The 20,087-nt window shown below is 35.3% G+C and overlaps 1 protein-coding gene across 7 annotated transcripts in view; it reads left to right on the top strand.

Moving 5' to 3' along the window:
* FAM135A (family with sequence similarity 135 member A) overlaps window positions 1-20,087 on the top strand; it is a 79,452-nt gene that overhangs the window by 37,258 nt on the left and 22,107 nt on the right. For 5 of the 7 annotated variants that reach the window (XR_009207623.1, XM_040058267.2, XM_040058266.2 and 2 more), the window contains exons 4-12: window positions 1,472-1,551; window positions 5,753-5,895; window positions 6,011-6,081; window positions 6,386-6,559; window positions 8,822-8,948; window positions 9,325-9,478; window positions 12,255-12,332; window positions 14,521-14,570; window positions 16,279-16,434. Coding sequence is in view for 6 of the 7 variants with exons in the window: in XM_040058267.2 (XP_039914201.1) it covers window positions 1,472-1,551; window positions 5,753-5,895; window positions 6,011-6,081; window positions 6,386-6,559; window positions 8,822-8,948; window positions 9,325-9,478; window positions 12,255-12,332; window positions 14,521-14,570; window positions 16,279-16,434 (1,033 nt within the window). In the remaining variant the exon portion in view is untranslated. Of the gene's footprint in view, window positions 1-1,471; window positions 1,552-5,752; window positions 5,896-6,010; window positions 6,082-6,385; window positions 6,560-8,510; window positions 8,555-8,821; window positions 8,949-9,324; window positions 9,479-12,254; window positions 12,333-14,520; window positions 14,571-16,278; window positions 16,435-20,087 lie in introns of those variants that run through there. The other 2 variants (XM_040058269.2, XM_040058270.2) reach the window with 2 other exon arrangements.

The following is a 20,087-nucleotide window of genomic DNA, read 5'->3' as shown; positions in this document are numbered from 1 at the left end:
AGCTTAATGTTAATTTATATTTCATTAACCCAATGCAAAGTGAATTAACTTAGTATTTATGAATCACTTAGGGAGTGTATTTGGAATCATGCTTGACCTATGGGTTTCCAAAAATGAAATATGTAACTAGTAGCTTGCAAAAGGTTAAGTTTTGCTCCATTTTTTAAAAGTAGGAATCACTTCATCTCTTATCTCTAACAATGTTACTGGTTTGCTATATATTTCTATTCTTTGCTATATACATTTTGATAAAAACTAAAGCTGATTTTTTAATTTCGTGGAAGAATTAAATTAAGAGCTTCTTCATTGGTGGATTGTTTGGCTAATACACAGTCACATCAGTTGTAGTGAAGTCCTGAATGGTGAACTTCAGTTGAAGTGTTAGAAGCCAAAATCAGAAAACCACAGATAGATTGGTTTGAATTTGGATTTTTGGGGATGATGAAAACCGTGACTGTGATTGGATGTACCCTGTGAGTGAAATATGAAGGGTAAATGTTTACTCCTAAGGGCATTTAGGACCATGCTTCTGCCATAAAAGGTGAGGTTTTCTTCCTCTCTGTACCTATGTTTGTGCTGCCTCCCTTTCACTGGTTTTAGTGTTTGTGGAGCTGTGTCGTAGGTCACATCAGCTCACTGAGTTAGCTGAAGCTAAAACAAAAACAAATTATCTGAAATGGGATGAAATGGATAGAATGTGTCATCAAAGTGTACTTGTGGGTGCTTGTGTTATTTAAAGGCTTCCATAAAATCCGTCTGGTGACAGTTAAGGATTTCTTAGATGAAAATCAGTGTTGGAAATGGTACGTAGCTGAATAAGATGAAAAATGATTTGGAGATGGGGTAGAGAGCCCAAAGACTTGTGTTGGAGTTTTTCTCAATTTTAGGCTTGAAGCCTGCAGTTCCTGACCTTGATAGCATAAAGGTGCTGTCATGTTTTGACTAGTGCAACCCTTTATTTGTACTTTTGCATAGCTGGGGGCCACAAACAATATGGGGAGTTTCTGGTAAGTGGTGTGTTTTCAGTGGATCCTGGAGGGGGGAGTTTTACAAACTGCAATTTCACTTCCTTCAGTGTCAGAACTGATTGTAGCATGCCTGTAGATGTGCTACATGGCAGATCCTTCTGAGATGACTGTAGGTGATAATCCTGATCTTTCATTCATACCAGTTTTCCAGTGTAGTTACTGCATGTCTTTGCAAGTATTTGCCCCAGCTCAGGGGGGTATAGGGAAACTAGTATTGTATTAGGACTTCTTTTTCTTCATGTTTGGCTTCTGCTTTGGTTAATAATTTAAAAAAATAAAACACAACAAAATAAAGGGTCAAGTAAGACATTATTAAATGTTGTAGACTTCCTTTACCTGTTCATTTTTCCCATTATCCCTTCTTGCCTTTGTTAATTTATCTGTATATGGTAAATGAGAGGTACTGTAACACATCTATTGCAAATCACTGTCTTCTTCTTTAGTTTTTACCAGATTCGTGCATCTATGAAAATTCCTCCAAGAATTCCACACATATTAGAAGCTAGTTTGTTACATGGAACTGGTAAGTGCCAGAACTTTTCAGAATTAGGTCATTATCTTGCGTTGTTAATTGGGAGATTACACTTTTTGTCATATATTTTTACAACTAATACACAGGTGCTTTTAATTTTGTTACTAACGCAATGCAAATATATCTTGTTCTTAACAATGGGACTTAAAAGTTGATTACAGAATTTCTGTTACTATTTTTCATCTGCTGATTCCTTCTGCTGGTAGCAAAACATGGTGATTCTTTAATATTAGTGTCATCTGTTTTTTTCCACTGATCCGCTCAGTCTTCTCCATGTTTCAGGCTAAGATGACTAAGGTCAGATCTAAGTAGATAGCTGAAAGCAGTAGAGACTTTCACATACAGACTCTTACACAGATTGCTAAGCCCATTCTTTTTCTGGAAAGAGTGCTTTGAAAGGATGCAGTTTTCAAACTTACTCTGTTATTCTCTAGTGTTAAACTTGAAAATTGATTTAACCTCCTGAACACAATTCCCTTATATTTTTTTTCTTTTTTAAACCTGTCATTCACTTTTGGTTTCTATGTCCAGGCAAAACTAAATCCAGAGAAACCTTTTAGGGCTCACCTAATTCTGTGTAGGCCATACTTCAGCATGGTGTAAAAATGTGAAAAGCAAGAAATTAATTAAATTTTCAAATGTTATGTGGAATTATGGGAATTTCAAGGAAGAAAAACATAATACAGCCTGAGAAAATGGAATAGGATGTTACTGAAACCTGAGTTTTTGAGGCTATTTTGAAAGTAGCTTTGAGTACAGCAACAACAAAATTCAGTAGATACTGAATTTTGTTCAAGCTTCCTAAATATTTCTTGGATTTGTATGAGATAAATGAATAGTTTTGATGAGCCAAGATTACTCCACTTCAAAGGCAAAGTTTTATATAGTTTAGAGAATTTGGGTCTGGTAAACATCCTTTAGTAAAACACACTTTGTGACAAGTGACACTTAATAATATGATTGATATTGCTGGAAAAAAGTTTTTCCATTTCATGGTATATTTTTGAATGGTCTTAGGTTATTTTTTCAGAAAGCTGCAGTCTTGTTAGTAAATTGTGACATATGTGTTAGCTCTTGTTTCTTGTTACTAGACATAAAGGGTATAAACATTAAGACTGCAATTTGGTGTGAGTTTAGATCAGCAGTTCTGACAAAGAAAAAATGCCAGCCCTTAATTCCCTCTGGCCACTCTGTCTTACCTTCATATTGTTCTGTATGTTATTGATACAAGTGTCTGATTTGGTCTGGGAACTTGACTGGGGAACTCATTCAGCTGACAAGCAGCCATTTTACAAATAGCCAACTTCTTCAAACCCCAAAACTGGTGCCCTTTTTAGATCAGTTTCTCAGTTTAGTTTTTCAGGTAGTTACTGATAAGTTTGTCCCACAACAAAGCAGAAGGAAAGGTACAAGCTGGTCAGTGAAAGGGGGTTAATTTCTCCTTCTTGTGGACATCATCGTGCTAGGTCTTGTCCAGAACCTCTGCTTTCCATTTCCATTTAGCCACTTGCTTGATTTAGCAGAGCTGGATGCTGTAGACTCACATGCAGCCCTCCTGCTCCAGGAGGAGGAATAGCTGATAGCAATTCCTGAGACTGCTGATGTGTGTAGAAAATAGCTGCTACTGGTCTCAGCATAGAGTAGCACTGTGCTGATTCACTGTGTGAAAATGTTGCTTGTTAACCACAGAGGAGGCTGGTCAGGATCTCACAGCTCCCACTCTTGAGAGTGGTGTCCTCTCTTGATCAGGTGCTTCTTTCTGTACTTTTTTCTCTCTTCAGTCTTTGTCATACTTACCTATTCTAAATCCTATTAGCTTTGTCATGTCGTGATTTTCCCACCTCCTCTCCAGGTCATTTTGCTTACTTCTAGCTCTCCCTGGACTCTGCACAAGTCACCCCCAGTTTCCTTACTTCAGCTGTGTTTTGTCCTCTCCCACAGACCATTTGTTTGATCTCTCTCCTTCTTTTATCTCCCTGAGTCAAATACATAATCTTAAGGTTTTCCTCTTTTTCTTGTTTGCTTGCATCTCCTTGCATCTTCTTTCACCTCTTGCTCAGCTCTTCATGAAGTCATTCATTAATTTAAATAAGGGTTTTTTTCCATTTCTATTTCCCACATCCTTTCGTAGCTCACTAGAGCTGCTTGGGACCCAGCATGAGTGTCATTACAGATATGATAAGGCAATTCACTCGCTTTAGCTCCAGCCTTGCAAAGGTCTTTTATTACTCTTGTAATTTGAAGAAGATGTAGTTGTGCTGTAGAAAATGAAAAGAAAAGCATATGTATTTTTAGCCTTTATGAGGTTGTTTCAGATTTGAGGATGTTCTGAATTCCTCCTTCTCTCAAAAATTCTTGACTGGTTTTTGGAGAAAAAAAAAAAAGGGGAAGGAAAAAACCAGCAAAGGCAGAGTAGGAAGGAAAGAGGTGTCTGGTTTTATGAGCAAGAGTAAATTATCTTGTAAAATACAAATTGATAAATATGTAAACCTATATCTCTAATAAGAATATAAATCTAGTAAATTTATATGCAAAAGCAATAACTGTGTAGGAGTAAATACATAATTTATATGCAAGAGTTAGAAAATGCCACTGCTTTTTCTCCTCTGTTGTGGAAACGGCCTTTTGTGTGGTTAGAAGCTTAGGACTAGTCCTGGCCAGTAAGTGCATCGCTGATTTAAAAAACCAGCAGTTCTGCCTTGATGACCTCACATTTGTGAGACCTTGCTCCCCATGTGGAAGTGGCTCAACCTGTTCCTGACTCAGCTTTTCCTCTGCAGCTCCTCTCTCTCTTCTGGGGGTGCTGGTTTGCATTACACTGAAGTCAGCAGAGCTGGGGGCTGTAACTCAGGGTTGGACACTGCAGAGGAAGTGGGACCTCAGCCATTTGTCTCCATTACTTCTTTTGTTTCAGATGGGAGTGGGAGATCCTTTTTGCTGATGCTGTGCAGTTATATCAGGTTATGTGCCAAGTGAAACCATACCTGCTCTGCCCTTCAGCTGTAACAGATGACACAGATGGATGTAAGCTGAAAGTGGCATTATACACAGGGGAATTACCTTGTAGTGATTCAGCCTTTGTAAGCATTTTGTCCAAGACACCAAAGAGAAGATATGTATGAAAACACTTCAGCAAAACCCCATATTTGTACATTTCTGAAGAGAAGTTGAATTAAGATGTTATTAAGAGTGGGAATGTTTGCCAAGGGCAGTAATATTCTATTAGAGGCCCCAAAGCTGTAGAATGCAAACTGCAGATTTTTTTTTTTCCTCTTGTGGATTCCTTTGAAGTAATTTATCAACAAGAATCAAAAGAATTTCAAGAAAATTTTTTGCACCCTCATTTACATGATTTCTAAGACATTTTGTCTTGGAAGATGATGTTTTTGAGCCATTTTTAAAGAGGAGTTATAAGTGTCATTACTTCTGTTACTTCTGTTCTTCCAAGTTTCAACTTCTTTGAGGTTTTTGTCAGAGGATAGTACCCATCGTGATACTTCCTGTGTGATGCTATCCTTTGCTATTAGGATAAATATTTTCTCAATGACTGTTTTAAATCATACCCGTTCTCATTTCTTCTGCAAGTCTTTTAAGTCTTTTTTTCAGCAAAAGATTCCTCAACCATTTATCACACTTTTCTGAACTCTTTTTGATGAGTAGCCTTGGGTTGAAAGCAGAAGTGTCATATTACATGTGCAATGCCAGGTTCAGGTGATAAGCTTGGAATTAGTTTGGCCTGAGCAGGATGTAAAGATTTCAAAAGAAAAACAAATGACCTCTGTTCTTGATTATTTCAGTGGAGTGGTGTATGTCATTTAATGTCTTTGCCTCATCTGTAGGTAATGTTGTTTTCAGTGTGGTTAAAACCTGCAAATTAACATGAATGCTAGATGAAACAATACAGAACTCATGGTTTTTATTACAAATTTTAATGCCAGAATGTCTTCAGTTTGTAACAAAGCAAAAATTCTTCAGAACTTATATCAAAAGCAAATGATATTAAAAATATTGACAGTGTTTCTTTGAAACAAAATGTACCTTTTCAAATTTCATCAATTGCTAACTGAAATCACTTGCATTACTGATGTTGTTACAGTTTTTAATAGTAATCATGAAACAGATGGAAATAATAGTTCCACTTAATAGCTGCTCTGAGTTTTCCTGTGATATTAATACTTGTTTCTCTCTTCAGGTGCAACAGATCTTGCCTTTCCTGCTTCAGTCCATGACAATATAGTTTGCAGTAAAACATTTCAGATTCTTTACAAAAATGAGGAAGTTTCTGTGAATGATGTGATGATTTTCAAAATAAAAATGCTGATAGATGAGAGGAAGGTAATCTGCTGTTCAAATTTACTATATTCAGATAATTTAGGCTTTGTTATGTACAATTTGAATTAGTACAAATAAGGGACCTGAAAGATCTCATGCTTCTACAATTTCTTTGTAGATTGAGGAGTCACTTAACGAAATGAATTTTCTGCTGACATTAGATTTACACTTCACGGATACAGACTACTCGTAAGTTTAAATATAGAAGATTTTGGTAAAGCAAGAATATATGTTAACTCTTTAATCTGTTTAAATCTGTGTTTAAACACAGGTGTAGTGTGTTCACATTAGGCATAAATGATGGTAAAAAAGAAATCCAGTGCTGAAGTTTTAAGATTTCATAACTGGTTTGTCTCATTCTAATTTTTTTTTCTCTAAGGATACGCCATCACATTCCAAAGTGTGAACTTATGCTAAATTGCTATTTGTGTCAGTAACTTGCACTTTAAATATGATTGTTTTATTAATTGTTGCTCTGTTAATTTCTTTTTAGACCAGATGACCTGAGCACACTACAGCCAATAAGTAGCCGAACTTTAAAGTTGCACTTTAACCTACACCAGGGCCTTCATCATTACGTCAATGTTATGTTTGATTACTTCCACCTTTCCGTCATATCGGTTATAGTCCATGCTTCTTTGGTTGCTCTGCATCAGCCATTGATAAGGTAATCTCTTGCTAATAAAATGCAAATAAATTATTGAATGTCCAAATGGAAATGTTACAAAATCAGAATAATTAGGAAGGATTTAAATACATGGACAGTATTATTTTCTATGATGATTTTGGAATTCAGGGCCCAGAAGGATGAGAAACTTTTTGTTTTTAAAATTATCTGAAACAAATTTTGAGGTTTTTTTAAATTAGAAATATGAGTATGTTGTGTAGAAGAGAGAGAATGCCCAAGGCCAGAGAAGTGCAGGAATGTATAAATATCTATATGTATATATTTATATGTATAAATATTTATGGTTTTTTTTTAATCAGGAAGATCTGCTGCACACTGTACAAAACAACTGAAATAGGGTGCCTTCTGTTATCTATTTGCACAGTTTTCAGTTACTGCTGGAATGGCAGTGATATCTGCAAATGATACATTTACCATTTTATTCAGCAAATGGAACTGGAGAATTTACTTTTCTCTTTAAAAAAAGATTTTGGCTAAGTTTTGCTGGAGCCTTTTTATTTCATCTACTTGTATTACCCTTTGCAATCTCTGGTTACTTTGCATCTCTCTCTGTGTGAAATAAGGGCTGTACAGTCAGTTACACATATGAAGTATCCTTTGCATACCTTCTTTTTTTTTTTTTTTTTTAGCATATCTATCTTTTCCTTCTTTTATGGTCTTCAAATACTCCATGTTACGGCCCTTGAGTTTCCTCATGTTCAAGTCCAGTCTGTGCCGTAACTGCCCAGACCTTTAGCTTTAGCTATTCCTACTCCTTGTGCTGTCTTCACATCACGGAAAGCACTGTCTCTGTGTATGTTAGACAGCTGTTCTCTGCTGTAGGGCTGTGCTGGTTTGGAGGAGCCAGCTGGATTTCATGGTTTCTTTGTCCTTTTTTTAACCCTGCAAGTTGGTTTGAATTGTTTTGGTGATGTGTTTTAGGCATGGTTATATAGTAAGTGAACTAACACATCTGAAGAGATGGCACAGCCTTATTTGGGAGAGAAACAAGTACTGAGGAGGTGGGAATTGTTGTTGAAGAAATAATCTGATAAATGCACTTATATGCACTTTTTAATGCACTTAAAGTAGCAGCATGTGTGTAATATGTACATGATCACACTGTCCACAAGTGAAATTCAGGCATTTAACCTATATAGATCATTTCTTGTCAGAAAATGAAAACAGGTCTTGATACTAAATTTTTAGTCAGAAACATATTTGTCCCTACTGAACTTTTTTAAAAGTTGTGGTGAATCTGAGGGGTTTTCTGTGTATTTTTCCCCAGTTTCTGGCTATTCAAGTGATGATACAATAACACTATTTAATTGTAAACCTCAGCTTGATACAGTTTGTGTAAGGAGATACTGAAACAAAACAGCAACTTCTATGTTGCTTTTGTTAGCTTGACAGTAGGGGGTTGCTGGTGTCCACAAAATTATTTTAAGTATTCAAGCTGTCCTTTAAATCAGCTTATGATGGGGAAAGGAAGAAACTTTAAAATTTACAGTGTTTTATTTCAGCTGAGCTCCCCCATGTAGCAAATGCTTAATGGTTGCTGTATCCATATCTGGCTTACTTTTCTGGACCTGTTTCTGAAAAACCTGAGAATTGCAGATGTCACTCCTCTTTGTCCTTTGGGCTTTCATGGGTGGCAATTTGGTCCTCTCTTTGGATCATGCTCACATTTTTGGTGCCTCTTCCTTTCCTAGAGGTGGTCACTTTCGGAGTTTCCTTCTTCTGAGTAGCATTCAGATTCACCTTCTCTTGGGAGCAACCAGTGTTAGCACTTCCCTTGAAAGAGAGAAGATAATTCTACTTGGGTACAGCCCTGAACTCCTGTATAACCTACACTTTTCTTTAACCTGTAATTGCTTATTTCTGCCTGTTATCTAATAGTCCCCACTTTCTGTATTCATTCATTTTTCATTCATCTTTCCTAGCTGTCATCACAAGGCTACTGTTGCAGGATGCTCTGTTCTTCCAGGAGTTCAGGTTAGGATCTCCTCCTCAGCAGGCAGAGGCCAGGCATCCTTTAGGAAACCAGCAATGTCAGTTTGTGTAACAGCTTTCAACTTCCTTCTACTGCTTCACTTTTAAGAGGTTAAGTCCTCACAGCAAAATCCACAGAAAATTAATGCTTCATACCTGATATATTTCAAAATTTATCTTTCTGGCTTAAACTTCCAGGAATATTGTTTGAAGTTTGCATTGGAAATAAAGAGTATGTTCAGATTATCAGTTCATTTGTGCTTTTTGCAGTTTTCCTCGCCCAGTGAAGAATACATGGTTGAACAGGAATGCACCAGCACAAAACAGGGACTCTGTGATTCCATCTCTTGAAAGTGTGGTCTTTGGCAATAACTACACAAAACAGTTATCAGCAGATGTAAGAATGCATATCAGTTCAAATTTTTATTTGATTCTGTTGGGAGGTGTGAATTTTATCTTTTCTGCGGGAATATTATTTGATAAAGAATGAACTGTGTTAGAGTTGTTTTGGGGTGGCACGTGAAAAGGGAAATGAGAACAATTGTTCCAAAAGACTGTATTACCTGTTTCAGGAATCTGCATATGGGAAGCTTACAATATTAAGTGTTTGACCTCTTTTTTTAATGTCTCTCAATCCACTGAAAATCACAAAAATGTGGATCAAGTTTGTGGAAAAGGGCAATTGCTTATCTTTTTAGATTTAGTGTTTAGCATTCTGCTAACACTTCATTTATTATACAAAATTAATATGTGCCTTTTCTTCTTTATTCTAGGGTTGCAGTTTTGTTGTTTCAGAGTCTTTCCTCAGCCACGCTTATAATTTCCACTATACACTTTGTGCCACTTTGCTGCTTGCTTTCAAAGGGTTACATAGATATTTCATTACAATAACCAAGGATCTCCCCTCTTCCCACCGAATTGAACTGGGTATGTTCAATTTCATAAAATGTATCACTTTCTTGTGAATGTTTATTAAGATCTCTTCTAGACTAAACTGTCATTTATGGCCTACCTCTTACATCTAAAATAATTTTTGCTGAAACGGAACTGAAATTTAATAACTGAAAAAACCAAAGAAACAAGTAGTATCACATCTTTAATAAAATAAGGAGATAACAGCCTTAATCTATGGAAATACATTTTTTCTTCTTGGTCTTGATTTGTGCTCACATTTCAAATTACTGTGTTTAGTGGTGAGAAAGTTAGAGAAGCTCTTAATCTAAGTAGGATACTTCACTTCTTTGTTTGTTGTAAGGAAACATTGCATATTTGTACAAAACTCTAAGTTCTGTAAGTTTTGAGAAGAATATTTCACTGAAAACTTACATGAAAAAAGACCCACAAGAAAAAATTGCTGCTGGCTTAGTTTGTAGTTCAACTTTTTAAACACACTTAGTTGCCAGGAGGATAACTAGCTAACCACACGTGATAAAAGTAGCTGTAAAAGTATTACATGTGATGTATGGAAATGTACATGTCCATTCCTTTTATGTAGAACGAAGATATATTAGAGAGCCTAATCTTGATTTGTGAAATAGAAGAACAGTGGAAGTAAGAAAGGAAAATGCATTGGTGTTGTGAACAACGATTCAGACATTTTCCTCAGCAAGCATATATTCTTTTTAGTCATGTTCTATTAAAGAAAAAAAAATTCATTTTCATTTATATGGATTGTAGACAATACTTACTGATTTTTGTACTGTTTAATTTTACCAGTGTCAAAACTAAGCAAGTGAAACAGTAATGTTGGTAATTGAGATATAAAAGATATTTTAAAAATGTGATGTGGTCAGTAAGTGATTCAAAGAGAGAATGTTTCACTTCTGTATTACAAAATATGAAGCTATTTTTGGTGGAAAAAAAAAAATCAGGGAGCATATTATAAATCTGTCCATAGAAAAATACTAGAAACTGAGGTGTTTTCTTTATAGAAGCAAAAATACTGCTGCAGTTACTGCTGCATTTTCCTGTCAGTTATCTTAGTTTTCATACAGAGTTTTCTTAGTTTTCACACCTTGTTAAAGGAGTGATTCAATTCTTAGTTTTCCTTTAAGGTCAAGATTTACTTTTCCCCAAATCATAGAGGGTCATTTAGATTGGAAAAGACCTCTAAAGATCATGAAGTCCAACAATTAACCCAGCAATGCCTTGTTCACCACTAAACCACATCTCCCAGGTGTCACATCCACATGCCTTTGGAACGGTTCCAGGGATGGTGACTCCACCACTTCCCTGGGCATTGTTCCAATGTCTGACCACCCTTTCAATGAAGAAATTTTTTCTAATATCCAATATGAGCCCCCTCCAGTGCAACTTGCGACCATTTCCTCTTGCTGTGTCACTTGTGACCTAGGAGAAGAGGCTGACCCCCACCTGGTTACACCCTCCTTTCAGGCAGTTCTAGAAGAGCAGTGAGATCCCCTTGAGCCTCTTTTTCTGCAGGCTGAAGGACCCCAGCTGCAGACCCTTCACCAGCCTTGCTGCTCTTCTCTGGATTTGCTTTACCAGCTCAATATATTGAGTTTGATGGCACTGTTGTTGTCATAAGGATAGGCTTAGACTAAATCTTGATACTTAAATGTTTCAGATATGATCTTCAGTTCCCCTAAAACATTCCTTCAAAAGATATATGTAATAGAGAAAAGCGGCCACTGAGTTGGATACTGGCAATGCAATGTTGGGCTGTATCTCTCAACCACATTGTAGTCAGCAAAACCACTCACAAGCTTCAGTGGAACTTGAATCAGACTTTTTCTCATCTATATGGGGGATTTAGTTTACCTTTAGGAATGTAGTTTTGATCAGAAATGCTCACAATAAACATCTGAAGAGAAAATTACAACTTAGATTTAACATTCCCTGTACATACACTACTGACAGTTTGTTTCCTGTGGGTTTAATTTTTTATTTTTATTTTTTAAGTCTCTGCTAGAATTACTTGTTTTTGTTCATATTTATAAATATCTTTTTCATTTATTTCAGTTATTTTGTTTGTACATTGATTGGGACAATTGATATAATAAGAAGTACTAATCATGTAAGCTTTAATTGTTACTCACATTTTGCTTATGAAAAATAATACCTACCATTAGTGCTAATTTTTCTAAAATCCATCAGCAGTTAACAAAAAAAAGCTGTTTCTGTAATGTCTATAAAGAAATTGAGGCTCACTGAACTTCACAAAGTACACAATTGTAATTTGCACTTTTTTTTTTTTTTTTTTCATTTTTAAAGTAAATTAACTATTTTTATAGTGGATATTTTATCTGTGAAGTTTAAATGGGCATTGCGGAAGAGAATATCCAGTCCTGTTTAAACTTCAGAATCATCACTTTTTTGTTTAAGATAAAATTATTCTCTCTTTAATTTTGTTTCTTCTGTTTGCTTTGCTATCGCTCTGTCATATAATTTTAACACAAGGCACTGATTTTGCAGAAGCATGTGAAGACGAGAGTTGGACTCAATAATTGTAATTGAGCATTTAAATATTACTGGTTTCAGGAAATAAAAACTGCTACCTTAATGTGTATCACAATTGATACTTAATCTAGAAACTACACTAAAATGATATGTTTTCATATACTGATCTAACTGCACTAATTGCTAGGCTAGCAATAAGCTCTTTTACTAACTTTAAGGCAAATAATAAATCACAGGTGACAAAAGTGTAGTAACTAGTCGTGTGTACAATCCCTGTAACTAGCCAAGGCCAGCATGCAGGTCCTTTATGAACGCCTTCTCAGAAGAAAATATCCACGAACCCAGAGATTCGCCTACCTAGGTATGTTTCCAAAGCAGGTGATATAATCCCTCAGATTTTTATTGATACTATAAAATATGATATTCTTATTAATAATATAAAATGTTTCTCCGTTTGGTGAAAGAAACAATTTCAATATTCAGCCATAGCAAACATATGTTGAAGTCTGAAGTCTGCAGAATTAAGCTACAAAATTATAGGCTGAGTATAGATGATAAAATGAGACATTGTTGCTGGTTTTGGATTTAGTGTTGTTCTACTTTACTAAACGAAAACGAGTGAAAATTCAGTCAGTCATCAACATTTTAAAAATAGCTTAAAATTAAATCTTCATTTAATGCAACACAGACTCATGATTTTTGGATAATTAGGATAAATAATACTTTTTCTTTCTGAGAAACCTTTCAGATTCCTTCTGGTATCAAGACTTAATTCTTCCAAACACTACACAAAGGCACGATGAGTGCTTAGGGTGCATTTGTCCATACCTACATGGGCCAGTCCTCCCTCTGCAGTGTCAATGTGGCTTGATGCTGGACAAAAGATTACAGTGCTGTTTAAGCACAAGGAAGTTTCAGTTGGGAAAAGGATATAATGGCAGTTCAGTCTCAGAGCAGGTCACCAGCTTATTCATCTATAAGTGTGCTTTGGTTTTATTATAAAAAGGAAACCAAACTGGGTTTTAGCAGAGCCAGCAAAATTGCATCAAATGTTTGCTGGGTTAACATTACTGCTATAGAAAGTAAACGCCTAATTTCCTTTTGTGTTCTGTTAGCTCTAATCTGTCTTCTATTTTTTAATATAGCATTGGGATATTAATGTAGTTTGGGGTTTTCCATAATGATTTTACATTTGGGGGTTTTAAATCTTGTTCAACAAGTGTATTCTCAATTGAAGTGTGACAAACAAATAATCAGTATGGTGTCATAAGTTACACATTTATTTTTTTCACTAATAACAAATTTTGTATGGCCATACCAAAACTGTATGTAGTACTATAGCTTAAATTATTTTCACACATTTTCAGAAAAATTGTCATGAAGTACTGTTTAGCAAAAGGTATGCATAGTTTCTTTAAACAGCTTTTGTAAACTTTTTTTTCTGAGAACATCATATATTTCTGCAATTTGCTTTTTTTTTTCTCACAACTTTGAATTGTGTGAGTTAATTTGTGTGGCATAAAGTTCAAACCTAAGCATGATGAATGCTGTTAGTTGAAAATAAATGTATACTTACCAAATATATGTGGCATAATTAAAATAGAAGTTGAGTATACACACTGTTGCTGTTCTGTAAACCTTTCTTCATTATCCATACCCTGAAGTTACTATTGGGGCTTTCAAGGCATATTTTGTTGCTTTGTGTCTTCAAGAAATAATGAATATTTTTGTCCTTAATACTGTGTTTAAAGATGAAATATAAATGCTTGTTACAGGCAAATCTAGTGTTTATTAATTGTTCCCTTATTACTAATACTTCAGATGCAGAAGGAAATGAAACATAATACCAAATTATTATTTGATTTATCAAATCCCCCAAAGTAAACAGGGCTGTTTAACAAGGAAAAGCATCTTCATGAAGGAATATATCTGTTTTCTTCATGAATGAGGCATTCAAGGTTCAGATCCCGTTTGAGCTGACATACTGTGTTGGATTGATTTGCTCTTAATATTGAGCTACTGAGAGATCACTTAAAGAACAGTTTTATTGACTAAAAAGTAATTCCTAATTCAACATTATATTTATATTAATGTATCTTGTAAATGATACACCTTTAGAAAAATGATATAGGAATAAGGCTTCTCTAGAAAATCTGGTAGAAGAGGAATTGTATTACCTTGGTTTTAAATGATGATATTGCTGATAGCAGCAGTATCAATGAATAATCTAAAAACTGTATCATCTAAACAACAGTATTTTCAAATTTAATTTTGAATGGAAGATTGTCCTTGACAAGGCATCATGATTAGCAGTCACAATAATTGCAATTTTTTTTTCTTAATTATGTTCTGTTCTCAATCTCAGAAATTGATATAAAGAATTTTAATCGAAGTTTATAGTTTACTTAATAACTGTGGTGGTTAATATAGCTTCAAGTTTTATGTGATTAATTTTTTTTCATGTCTTAAAGTTATTTTGTGAGATAATTTGTTTGACTCTGTAACTTGGAAAGTACATTACTCATGGGTATGTCCTCTCATCTTTCCAGAAAACATAGATGTAGATATTCGTCTTACAGAATTGTGTGAAGAAGTCAAGGTACAGGGCTTTTTTTATGTATTAAATAAGTGAAATAACTATAAAAGTAGAATGTGATGATTTTATATGCTACTTGGGAATAAACGATTTGTTTCAGGGATGACAGCATGTATTTTTTTGCCAGCACTTATTTCAACTCTTCCTCCAAAGAGAAATTGCGCAACTGATGCCAAAACTTGACTGTTGATTTGGTGGCTTGGTGTGTCAGTGGTAGCTATTTATACCATGAAACCGAAAGTTTAGAAAGGTGGATTATTTGTATGAAAATCGCGCTTTCAATTTACTGCAATTGCAATTTGATTTTCTTGGGTTTGATGGTATCAAATAACAATGACACAAGATCAAGCAGTAATAGGTTTTACAAAAGGAGATTCTGCAAGTCACCCCCTCATCTGAAAGTACTTGTTCTAATGCTGTCTCCTTTTCCTGTTTTCCCTACATTCTCAAGGAAACACTGCTTTAGATGGCTTAGATTTGTCTCCCCATCTCTCTCCTTAGTCAGAAGCAGCCCCAGCTAAGTAACTGATTTCTGGGTCACAGCAAAGTCTAAAGGTTTTAAAACTTCTTGAAAGATTACCCACACTTTGCTGCCGAGTGGGCCATCTGCCCAACTTGGAAGAACAGTCAGCTCACCCTTAGTTACTGCAGTAGTAGTATAACTGCAAGAAAATGTAATATGGCCTTTAAAAGGATGGAATTTGTAAAACTGGAGACAAATTCAGTACTGCTAGCTCTCTATAGGCAACTAATAATCTCACCTTATGTATTAAAATAGTTTTTGTATTTACATAGCTTCTCTGAATTTGTTAGTTTATCCCTTACCTTGCTACATATTTTCAGTTTTCTTCTTTCTGTTCTTTTGTACAGTTCTTATCAAAAGCTTCTCATCTTTCTCTTATTATCGGTTAAGTTGGTGTTTCTATATTCCCAATCTTTTTTTTCTACTAGCTCTATATATTGCTTGTTGGTTCTTTATTTTAGTTTTAAGCCCTTTGCCTCAGTGCCTTATGGGCCTACAATGAGTTTCTGAAAAACTGTGCTATTTTCTAAAATGGCAGAGAGCATAAGCCTAGCTATCTGCCATTGCTGTGGGTCTGTATCACAAGATTACAGTATGTTGTAAATAAAGCAAAACTTATTTCACACCAGATTTGTCTTGGTGTGATCTGGTTCTAGGAAGCCCGTGCTATAACACTGCTTCCTGACTATGCATAAAATGTATGTAGATATATAGCATCTTATGAAGGTTATTGTGATTTATAACTATTCTGAAATGGAGATATCTTCATTAAATTCTTATGATTTTATCAAAGTTGAACTAACATAGCAAGTGTCAATTTTTGGTTTCCTGATTTCCTTTCAGGCACACAGTATTTTTACATGTTAGAAAATACAACAGTTGAACTCAGTTATCTTTGCCAGAAGTGGAATTATTGCTTTAATTTTTGAACTGGGGTCCTAATTCTAAAAAGAAATGGGATAATATTTAATACAACATAAAATAATCTATTACTGTTGTAACATAAATCGATCCAGTGTCTTGGTTTGAGGACAGGACATCCAGTTTTGATAGTTCAAACAGTTCTCATTTGGAAGTTGCTTTTTAAATTAAAATTTTCACTAAGATAAAGTATACATTTTTTTTTAAAATCCTGTCTGTACATTATGGTTTCATCAGTGAATCACAAATACTTTTTCCTGACTTCAGAAAATGGAAAATCCTGATGAACTGGCAGAACTTATAAATATGAATCTTGCTCAGCTTTGCTCACTTCTGATGGCTCTTTGGGGGCAGTTTCTGGAGGTCATTACCTTACAAGACGAGGTCACAGCTTTGCTAGCACAAGAGCATCACACATTAAGAGTAAGTATTGACCCAGGGATATGTTGTTATGGAAATGTGTATCAAAGTGAGACTCCAGATTACCATTTTTCTATTTATATTAAGGAAAGCTGGTTGGAATTGTAAAGGGAGCTGTTGTTTTTCATTTGTTACCTTGTATATAATGTATTATGTTGTTGGAATATAATGCATAAAGCATATTATTTATGTTTAAGAACCAAGTAATTCACTGTTCTTTTGAATAAGAAATGCAGTTCAGAAGGCAGATTGCAGGCTGTGGAATAACATATATTTGTGCAGACTGATGTATTTTTCTCTAGGAGCCATGTCCAGTGCCCACACTACATTTTATTTCTCTGCTGCATTTAGACTGCCTGTTTACATCACAAACAAAGGTTATTTCTTTCTGAATTCAGAATTTATGAAGTTAATAAGTTTTGAAAAGTCTCTTAATGGGATTTTATAAGTGTAGGTGAAATGATCTGGCACGTGAGTATGTGTGTGTGTACTAACACATCTCTAGGGCTGTTGGTCTGTCCATGGGTGTGTGCAATTGCTATGGGCTCTGCAAGCAGAACCATGGCTGTACTGTTCCTATAGTGAAATATAATCGAGTATGGACTAAAGCATTACTCTTACCTGATAAATCACTTTGGTTAGCGAGGAAATCGTGGTTGTGTAAATAGCCTGTTATGGAGAATAAATGGAATCTTTCAGAAAGAATGCAAGGGTTATTTGTTTGATGTGCTAGCCATAAGAAGGGGATCATTTTATTGTGTGTCTGTGAATCTTACTTACCTTTCTGTGATTTTCATATAAATACTGGAATCCCTCAAGTTAACTAGTGGAAGGTATGAAACAAGAATCCTGTTTCATTTAGCCTGCTTTGCATTCAGCTGCTGGTATGTTAGTGTTTGTACAAATTTATATTTAATAAAACCAAAGGAAGAATTAATATATTAATTTTTACTGCTCCAGAAAAGACACTGCTAATGATTATGTATTTATCTTCTTAAATATGTGTCCTGGGGTGACTTTATAATGTTTGTATGTGGTACTTTTAAAACCTGTGATGTAAGTCATCTTCCTTAAGCTCATAAATGCCTTAATTATTGAGTTTTCCTGCAATTGTTTTAGGGAGTATAAATCAAGGTATTTATTATACTATGGGAATTGAGATATTGCACATATTAAAAGTATTTCTGTGATGCTTTCCAGTTTGAAAAAAAAATTTCAAATAGGAGTTCCCTTCCTCCCTATGGAAAAAAAAAGTATAATTTGATTTCATATCTGCATGCTCTGCATCCTTTTGAGTTGCTGTTATGCTCACTCCTTTTGTTATCTGTCACTGTACTCTATAATCGATCAAAGATGGGAGAGGAGCTGCAAGGCATGGGTAATCCTAAAATTACATTTTTATTTAGTGCCTGATAGCAGAAAGCAAGCAGGCTGACTCTAAGAATTGCATAATACAGCGTTGAAAAGGGATTTTTACCTAGCCAACTTAGAACAAGCAGTGTGATATTACTTCATTTTTAAATGGACACTTGTTTTCTGCACTCCAAGATGATATGAGTTTGTGTGAATACTTTGCAAATATATGTAATTAAAATATATGTAAAAAACCATTGCTCCACTGGGCTTCCCAAGTGGCAGTAGAGCAGGAACTTGAAATCCATAAATTCAGTATACCTTTAAATGACAAAGAGATGCTAAATTTCAGCCTTATCTTTTCTAAGAGTGTGTTCAACTGTTGGTGTTGAATCTTGTTTTGCAGTGCTTAGTATAATAAATTGTAACTTTTATTAATTATATCTCGGGAATTTATATTCAGAGGGATTGTATAAACATACCTCGGGAAATATACAATGATGATCATGTTCCACTGGAGCCATTATCTGCACATACCGAGTGATGCAGGCTTTCTGGTTATTGGATTTAGTTGAAATTTGAAACATGATCTACTAATTCTCCTCTTTGGAGACTATATGTTGACATTTAGAGTCATGGAATTGATAAAGTTGGAAAAGACCTTTAAGGTCATCAAGTCCAACTATCAACCCAGCACCACCACGATGTTTTAAAAGCACTAAACCAGATCCCCATGTGCCATACCCAAATGTATTTTGAACATTCCCACAGATGGTGATTCCACTGCTTCCCTGGGCAGTCTGTTCCAATGCTTTACAACTTCTTCTGTGGGAAAAAAAAAAAAAAAATCCTAATATTCAACCTAAACCTCCCCTGGCACAACTTAAGGCCATTTCCTCTTGTCTTTTCACCTGAGACATGGCAGAAGAGACCAATTCCCACCTGGCAGCAACCTCCTTTCAGGTAGTTGTAGAGAGTGATGAAGCCTCTCCTGAGCCTCCTTTTCTTCAGGCTAAAGATGACCCAGTAATACTCCTCTTAATAGACTTACCTGTCCTTTCTGGAATAAGAAACCTTTTTATTTTGGGAATGGATACTTTGATGTGTTTGCTACTGGATGCTAAATCTCATTTTATCTTTTCTTCTTGCAATATTTCCAGACTATATCTTCCACAGGAAATTTCTCCCTGTGAAAGTTTATTAATGAACCCTTTTAGGGAGTGATTAATCTGAGTGGATAAGATACTTATGTTAAAATACCCCCTAGAAAGGCCTGCCACCTGTATTTGGTCAAATGACTTTCACCCTCTTTGCACAGATGCATGCTGAAGAGTTGTTCAAGTGTTGAAAATATTATTTTAATAATTTTACTTATGGTTACTTAAATGTTTCAGTATTTCTCTATTTTCAAATACTTGGAGAAGCACTACATTAAAAAGTGAGAAATAGTTTAGGTAAAACTGAACATCCATCTACTACATCTTCTACATCTACTACATGATCATATTGATAAGGTTTACAAATGTATTTTGTTGAAAAACCTGCTCAGAGTATGTTGTTTTATATTACAAAACATTTGAACACTAAACTAGTTCATCTCTTTGTTCTGTAGTGACATCTTCTGGTAGGTCTGAATATATTCTTCCAAAATTATTTCCATTTGATTAGTCCTAAAATAGGACAGCTGAAAACTAAGATCTCTGACTATTCATAAATACGCAGACACACAATATGTGTTCCACAGCAGTTTTTATACACAGTTCTGTTTACATTGGGAGGGCCATAGAACCATGTATCTGGATGTCTGCAGAGATTAGGAGTAGCAGCTGCAATTTCCTCCTGCAAAGTCCTTGTGGAGTCCGCCCAAGTCAGTGGTTCCTGCATCATTAGCAGAGCTGGCAGTGACTCTGGGTCTGCAGAGCCTGTTTAACAGTGTCCTAGCAAGTGCCTCAGTCCTTGAGTAGATTAGGCACCGATTAAACATAATAAACTACTGTTGACTGGGGTTATTTTCTCTCATTAATAAAGACTTACGTATTTTTGGAGCTTGCTTTCAACTAGTTTTACACTGTTGCTATTCTACTTGGAGTTGTCTGAGGCTGGTAATAAGATTTTCTTCAAAAGAACTGGAATTACTTTATTACAAATGTGATTTATTGCAAATGAAAAAATGCCTTTCTCTTCTGTTGGAGAGAGTGCAATATTCTAAAGATCTAGTCTCCATATAACTCCAGTTACTTTTTATGGGGAAGTGCTCACATCTAAACTCAAAACTACCTTGCTCGCTTCCTGGGAAACAGCTG

The sequence above is a fragment of the Hirundo rustica genome, chromosome 3 (genome assembly GCF_015227805.2).
Source record: "Hirundo rustica isolate bHirRus1 chromosome 3, bHirRus1.pri.v3, whole genome shotgun sequence".
NCBI lineage: Eukaryota > Metazoa > Chordata > Aves > Passeriformes > Hirundinidae > Hirundo > Hirundo rustica.
This window is presented reverse-complemented; position numbering and strand designations above follow the sequence as displayed.